Source organism: Buceros rhinoceros, unplaced genomic scaffold, assembly GCF_000710305.1.
Source record: "Buceros rhinoceros silvestris isolate BGI_N320 unplaced genomic scaffold, ASM71030v1 scaffold31141, whole genome shotgun sequence".
NCBI lineage: Eukaryota > Metazoa > Chordata > Aves > Bucerotiformes > Bucerotidae > Buceros > Buceros rhinoceros.
The window spans coordinates 329-8,316 of record NW_010393180.1 but is presented as its reverse complement, the minus strand read 5'-3'; the positions used below and the strand labels follow the sequence as shown (position 1 = coordinate 8,316).

Sequence of the window (7,988 nt, the reverse complement as noted above, 5' to 3'; positions counted from 1 at the left end):
CTCTTCCCCCTCTTTCACACTCTGTTTAAACAGCTTCCAAGCTACAAAGGCCCCGTAACTCTTACTGAAACAGCTTACTTTTAACATGGGGAAGCAAAACAAATAGCTTTCATGTTTGCAAGTGGAAATGTCTAATCTAGTTATGCACATTTTTTCCTTATGATATGAAAATATTATAGTAAGTTTATATGAATGTGCAGTTACTGTAGACAGCAAATTTCTACTGTCATTTGAAAGCAGGACCTAGCTTATAGCATTTAGATACTATTGCACAGAATTACCTCAAACTTCGTAAGACAAACAAGCAATTCATAGTCAATAATAAATTCTTCTCATGTATGTGTTTAGGGGCATTTATAAGCCTTAAACAATTGACAGACATTTGGAGGCTTCAGCAGCTGAAAAGGCTTTATAACTTACATACCTGGCCACCAGCCACGATAGCTCCAAAGAGATGTAGCAGGCAACATTTTAGGCTTTCCTTGAGATGTTCACTTTCTTGAAAGCATTCTGATTGGTGTAAATGAAAAGAAGGAGGATTCCTTACTTTGGTCATATGAATTATACAAAGTTTTTTCTCTCAAAGCCACCAATAAACAAAATAATTAAGAAAAAGGTCCTCTATTCCTTGTGATCATGCAAATTTAAAAAAAATTCAACTATGGAATCTCCACTTTCTTTTACATAAAGCAGACACAAACACATGAATTCCAGCACTATCAAAGTAACACCACAAGACCACATTTATCAGGAATTCACAGGGCCAGCCCTTCAGCTTGCACAAAACTTTTTATGCAGGCTGACAGAACTATAGACATACAACTGTTGATCTGATCCATAACGTAGTATGAGCCCATTTTCTCCATACTAATGAGAAACAGGTCATGCTAACACGCAGGCAGTTAGCAAGAATGACAAAGGTTAGGGCAATTTTGGCACAGAAAGTCTAACGACACATGCAGTGCAGGGTAGCTCAGAAAAACAGTCTGTGAGCTTGCTTCCTATAAGCCAAACTTCCTAGTGAAGCCCCTGCAGGTCTGTAATCTTTCTAACAGCAGTGTCTTTAAAAATTATCCTGCATCTCTTCTCATGCCGTATTTTATATAAAGCAGTTATAAACAGCCTCAGGAATTCTTTTTTACAATAGATATAACCTATATGATAGCTATAGCAATAACACTAGTCTTAAAGTAACTACAACAAACTAAAAAGGATTAATCTATTTGGAATTAGCCATTATAAAACTTCCAATAACTATATGAGATAGAATGGATAACAACTTGCGTTTGTAAAAACTGAGATTTTAAACAAACAATAGAAGCTGAAAATGAAAGAATTTAATATTCATTAAAATAATAATATAAACTTTAAGACAATTACCAATTATTGGCAAGTAAGATTTCTGACTATATACTGAATGTATAAGCCTGTTTAAAAAGAAAATAGCACAGCTATTTTTTATACCTGTTCTTCAAAGAAAACAAAGCTTAGATGATCACACTGACAGTCTGCTAGTCCCACCACTCCCTGACTTATAGCCTCTGAATCTTCAGGCAACCTCAGACAAATTCAAAAGAGCAGTACCTAGCAGATTGTGAATAGATCATTAGAATGAATAGATCAAAAAAGGCTCAAATTAGCACTGCCATGGCAGAACATCTAAAACACATACTCAGCAATTTCTTGCTATTTTACATAGGCAGGGAAGGAATCTCAAGCAACAGGGAGAGGATGTGACTGAAACTTGAAGCACCAAATTAATAAATGCTACCACTCTAGGAGTAAAGCCTTCCTTTTTATTTTCAATTAAAGCTGAGTTACAGATAGCTGCAAAAAAGGCTGATTTCATTCATACCCCCACCCCTCCTCCATATTTCTGCTACTTCAATTCTGTTGGCACTAGCACTGTGATGTGCTAAACTGGGAAACGACCTGGGCACCTTCCCAAGATTTCAGCACAGAACATGGCACATAAGTCATCCTCTTCCACACAGCCAATCTGTATTGGTAAGAACACATGAATTCCAAAGCAGTCATCATATTTAATGACTGAACCAGAGACAAAACAGAGCAGTTTCTCAAACTGCAGTCTAAGGAGAATTTGCTAGATGGATGGCACATAGTTTCCTTCTTTCTAGCTGTTAAAACATATTAAGAGAAAAAAACCACATAAATACTTCCCCAACATTATATTTTCATGCGAATTATCATTACAATTCCTACAGGGATCGTACGTGCAATCAGCATATCTACCCTAATAAATGGGAAAGCTGGCAATTCACAGAACCAACCCTATTATGCCACATTAGGCACTGAAAGAAAGTCTGAAAAAGCCCAGGCTTTCAGAGATGAGTAAGAAGGGCAAGACGGTGATGCTTAGAGCAAAAAACAAGCAAAGTAACCGACTTCATTCAGTCTCAGACAGCAACTAAGAGGCTTTTATATTCTTAGGGGAAAGGAACTTGGAATCACTAAGTTCACTCCTCCAAAGACGACTATTTTCAAACACGCTGTTTATAATACTTACGGTAAAAGAAAGGGACAAACTCAACAGTGAGGGAGGCTGGTTTATACTTCTGTCTGCTCTTTTCAACTGTACTAAGGAAACGTCTGCAATTACATTAAAAAAGATACACCAAATAAATTACATATGATACCTTTGTTTATGACTTACTAATTTACTACTTCATACAGAAAACACTGCCAAAACTTAGAAGTTACCTTTTGCTTACAGAATAAAAACAGTAAAGTAGTATTTTATCCTGAAAATATGACACAGCTAATCCTGTATTTACTTTTCTGTTCCTAAAAATACCTTAATTTTTTTACAATATTTTAAAAAAGCCAGCAATCTTATTTACTCCTTGTTTATTATAACTAAGCCACCAGCTAGACTGCCAAATTTCTTTACCATGCAATTTCAAATGGGCATAAAACACTGTTACAGGTTCATTAGTGGGAAGAGTGGAAGGGGGTATCAAATTAAACAGATATAATCCTACTGATACACTTACAAACTTACTTGCAAAGAAGCAACATATCTATACTGTGATCTTCAATAACTTCTCTTGCCCTAATTCAGCTAGGTCTGCCTACCTCATTCCTTTTGTCTTCCTTGTTCCACCAGTTTAGAAAAATGGCCCAGTTTTTGAAAGGAAAAAGCAATGCACTGGTCAGTAACAACCAGACGTTTCTTAGTATCTCCCCAAATTTAATTTTGATTTAACTTCTATAGGCAGCCAGCACATACGTTATAATTTTAAAAAGGTATTTAAATCCTATCCAGTTTCAAAAAGCATAACACTTTTCTGTGCTGTAATTATATTGATTCATTGCCAAATTCTGCACCTTTATTGGTAGTAAATTCGCTGATCCTGAGTACTTATACTCTACCTAAGATCCCATGAGATATGCTGGCATTACCTACAGTAAATCTGAAAACAACTTAGCAGTACACTGGCAGGCTATATGTGAGAACTGGTGTTAAATCATGCTCTGTCCAGAAAAGGAGGATTCTCATACTGCACAAAAATACCTGAAGTTGTGATCCTTACATGTTCCTTAGAATGTTGTGCACAATAATTCAAGCTATTACCGAGAATTTTACCTTTTGTTTCCATAACAGACTAATGGAACATGCAGTCCATGCAGCATTAGGGCATACTGCAGGTATCGAGCTACAAAGCAACTCCAGCAGCCAAGGTACACAGCTCATATAATCCCCACCCTGTTTGTACACACAAGTAACTTGCTGCACAAATGCTAATCGCAGCATTTGTGCTAGCTCTACAGAATGCTGAAGGCTGTGAGAATGGACCTGAGGTTTTACAAGACTAGGTAACATGACATACGATCTCTCTATACCTTTAGTTATTTGCATGCACAGGTCCAATATTTCATGCATGTCAGAATGGTCCTGATGGAAGTAAAACTGAGGACCTAAAGGAAAAGCAGCTCTGAACGACAGCAGCAAGGAGCAAACAATTCCAGCCCTTGTGCACATAGCAGGAAGAAACATGTTAACTATACAGGACTATGTACACTCAATTTGGGGCTAATAAGGCAGAAATGTACATGAAAAAGTTCTCAGAATTATAAGAGGTCTCTGAAGAGCCAGTTATAGCAGCTAAAGTGAACCACTAGCAGTTTCAAAGAATGACCGAAATTAAGTTTCCCAGAAAGCCCATTTCCTGGCTCTCCACACTTCGCACCTTTCAAAAAGCCTCTCAACTCAGCTTTCCACTAAGTGGAACAGGATTTATTAGTACTCTGAAAACTTTGGTGGCAATGAAGTCCAGTTTCAGGAACACCTGCTTCATGATCTTAGTTTTGGTAGAAGAACTATTTCACTAATGGTATTCTAAAGGGTGTATCTTTGGGGGAAAAAATGTAAAAGAGTATCAAGTGCTCAAGGCTATCAGTTCTAACAGTTGTAAAATGCAACAGCAGAAGACTATATATGTATCTACTTCTTATTTTAGTTTGATATCAGGCAGCAGTAGTTCTGTCAGACACTACATATTATTTATCTAAAATTAGCATAAACCACAGTATGTATAATCCTGTCCTAGTCCACACATACCCTGCAATTCGCTGCCTCCAGTTTCGGTATGGATCGTAGAGACTTTCACAAAAAGCCAATGCATGTCTCACAAATTCTTCTATGGGGGTCTGATCTGCCACTTCTTTTTCTTTTGTTTTGCTTTTTAACTAAAGGAAAAAAGAAAGCTGTGGTCAGAAGATTTCTAGAAGCCGAAAATTAATCTTGATCTCCTCTAGAACAGTTCTGAGCCCACAAACTGTTTGCCACACAACTGTTATTGCAAAAGTGGATCACATAACCAGGACCAGGAAGTAGGGGATGGCAAAAATAACAGATGGGAATTGTTAATCACATACCTGTTGAATGTATAACGTAGTCATGGTGATAACATGGTTAATGTATGAACACATCCCAATCTCTTCCACGTTAGCCAAATTTCTATGAAGACAACACAAAAACCACAGAAATGTACACAGTGTACCGTTTGAGGCTAGTTCAAACAGTGTTTGTTTTAGCATTCTGTCTATAATCATACAAAGTGTATCAGCATTTCAAAAATACTCTGCAAAAGACTGCATGTCCTCAAATGTTTATTTCTGTCACAGTAACAGAACTCACAAGTTTTCTTCTAACAGGAAAGAAAAGAAAGGCCCAAGACACTCTGCTGTATGCCAATTCCATCTGGAATTTGGGGTTTCAGAGGCTAAGCAGATTCCCAGGACACTAAATAGAAAGCTCAGAAATGGCATCTGATAACAGAGACAGTAACATCCTCTTTTCTCACATCACTAGCACATACACTTTATAAAACTTTAGCAAACACTATCTAGTTGCATTTATTGACTTTAAATTCTCCTAAGGAAAACAAATATTTCAAATTATTTTAGAACATAAATAAATCAACAGCAACAAAGAAATAGCATTCACATGTTATTTCTCAGTATTGAGGAGAGTCACGAAGTTCAGATACTGAAGTGATGACACAACGAGAACTCTTCAGCAATTAATTAAGACTGACAACAGTTTGTAATTCAGAAACACATTACCACCATCTACTCAGTTTATATTTAATATTTCAGGATACTTAAACATTGCCCTACAGCTCTTTATATTGTTTCGGGGTAAGGAGAGCCAAAGCAAAGGACTCAAAAAAAAAAAAAGCTGCTTCTAATACTGCTCAGAAAAGGAGATTCCCTATTATATTTTTAACCCCCTCCTCTCTTAGTGCAGTTTATAATAGAAGACTGAAGAAATAGACTGAGGAATAGACCACTAAAAACCATTTATTCACCTGCTTCAACAGTAACTACAGAATAAGGCATAAGCTTCAGAAGGAAGCCTGTTGCATTAATAGTTTAGCAAGTTAGTTTCCTAAGCTGTTTATGGAATTATAAGTATGCCAAGAATGTGAAACAGTTCTTCCTGTACAATTCTCTCTCAAGTTATTTCATATCCAACACTGGTTAGAGTGTGCCTTTTCTTTTAAAAAGATTTCTTAATACTAGGTACAATATATCTTGAATTCCTAAAGATATATCTTATGCAATTACACGGAACTTAGTGTCCAATCCCCTCCTATTTCACTTCTTATGGCAAACATTATTACTACGATAACTGGATTGCTCTCCTCTCGCTCTCTCTTTTATTCCCTCTTCCTTTATTTTGAAGACTGTGAGAAGCGGCATTTCTCTTTTTCTACTAGAAAGTATCGCATCATATTGTATGTGTCATTAGAATCCATATTCATAGGCTTCATCAAGCCTTCTTAAACAAAACATTAGCCTTGCTGAGGTAACAATCAGAATATACACCTGCAAAGGATGATGAAGAATTTCACAAGTAAAAGTGACAGAGCCTGCTGCTGCTCTTCTAGTCCATCTGACATTTTCTGGACACACTGTAGCAGCTGGAGCCTCAGGACCTGAAGAATATTATCAGGAAGCAGCGATATTCCTGGAGGAATGTCATCCACCCTAACAAGAAAAAACACATCATGTAAATTACTCCTTACCAATGAATTTCAATGTGCACATGTAGTGTTCCAATAAACCTCTGTAAGAAAGGTTTCTGAACCGAAGGCCGACAAACATTTTCTAATGAACCACTAGGAAATGCCTGAGCTTCCTTTTACCCAGCAACGAACTTGCATTGGAAAAAAAAGTGTTAAAAATTAAGTGGATTCTTAAATGCTCCTCTATGCAAAGATCTTCCTTAATTACCACGGAGAAATTGCATAATCTTCAGCAAGTGAACGGGTGCCTTGGGAAATCCCTAAATAAGGAAAAGGATTGCCACAATGAAAGAATGAAATATGAAAACTAAACACCAGGGAATATTTTCAACTTTTTACTGAAGATTAGAAGTGTCCAAATAATTGGCATCTCATTTATTATGCAGTTGTTGAAGCCCAGTTCATATTCATCCACAGTGAACCTCATGCCTTTCTTACATGAATTACAAAAAGCTGTACAAAGTAAGATTAAATACAAAAAGAAAGCTGTTCACAATAAGATTAACCAAAGAAAGACTTGAAAATCAGGTCTGAATGAGCAGGAGAATGCGCTCTCAAAAATCGACCTGACTCTTCCACACTGATGTTGTGTGGAAAGCTGATCCATCCTTATTACTTTCTGGATATCCAGCAAATAGGTTTTTTTCCACTATCTAGTTCTTTTTAGGAAACAAGAAAATGACTGTTATGTTGGTGTTAAGTTTAACTGCTCCACCAAGGCCATTCTCTGAGATGAAGACTGTTTATCCACTGTTGCAGGAGATAAAAGAATGTTTGCCTTTGGCATCAGGTGTTCTGATGTGTTCTCTATGAACTCCACACAAGAAAAGAAAGACACAAACTAGAGCCTTAATGCTTACAAAAAGTCTTAAACATAGCCAAAGCTAGGAGGAAAATTACATCAAGCAAAACATTCTAGCTGGTTAGCTCAAAAAAAAAAAAATCACTAATATGACACTTGCACACACAGATCTTCGTAAGAATAAGCATCAAAAAGTGCGGAGAAATGCAGTGACTGACACTAAGCACCCTGATACCAATTATTTGAGGGAAATGAGAAAAAAAACATTGTTTAGCTTCTGAAGTTGAAATGAAGTCTGTAAGAATGGAAAAACTGAGAGCCAATTTAGTAAAACAACTAGACAGGTGTAAGTGACAGCACGCTCCCATGTCCCAAAACAGAAGCGTTACACACATGTATACAGAGGACTAACTACTGTTCATTCCCTTGCCTCTTCATAGAGCTGTGCAATCTGCTTTTCAGATCCTGGGATTCAAAAAGTCTTAATGCAAATTTTACAGGGTCTAGGCTCTAAACTGATAAAGACACTAACTACGAAACTGAGAGCAACTGTTTTTTTCCAAATGCAACAGTCAAGAAAGATATTTTAATTTCTGTGCTAGCAGCTTCACCCCTCAGGATGCCAGCAGATC

At 36.9% G+C, this 7,988-nt stretch overlaps 1 protein-coding gene across 1 annotated transcript in view; it reads right to left on the bottom strand.

Moving 5' to 3' along the window:
- Nucleotides 1-6,516, bottom strand: part of NBEAL1 (neurobeachin-like 1) — a gene marked incomplete at its 5' end in the record, with an annotated part of 57,499 nt that extends 50,983 nt beyond the window's left edge. The window contains 5 exons of the mRNA XM_010144766.1: nucleotides 425-510; nucleotides 2,528-2,610; nucleotides 4,583-4,710; nucleotides 4,900-4,981; nucleotides 6,355-6,516. Of these exons, the coding sequence (XP_010143068.1) occupies nucleotides 425-510; nucleotides 2,528-2,610; nucleotides 4,583-4,710; nucleotides 4,900-4,981; nucleotides 6,355-6,516 (541 nt within the window). The remainder of the gene's footprint in view (nucleotides 1-424; nucleotides 511-2,527; nucleotides 2,611-4,582; nucleotides 4,711-4,899; nucleotides 4,982-6,354) is intronic.
- Between the last annotated feature and the right edge of the window lie 1,472 nt (nucleotides 6,517-7,988).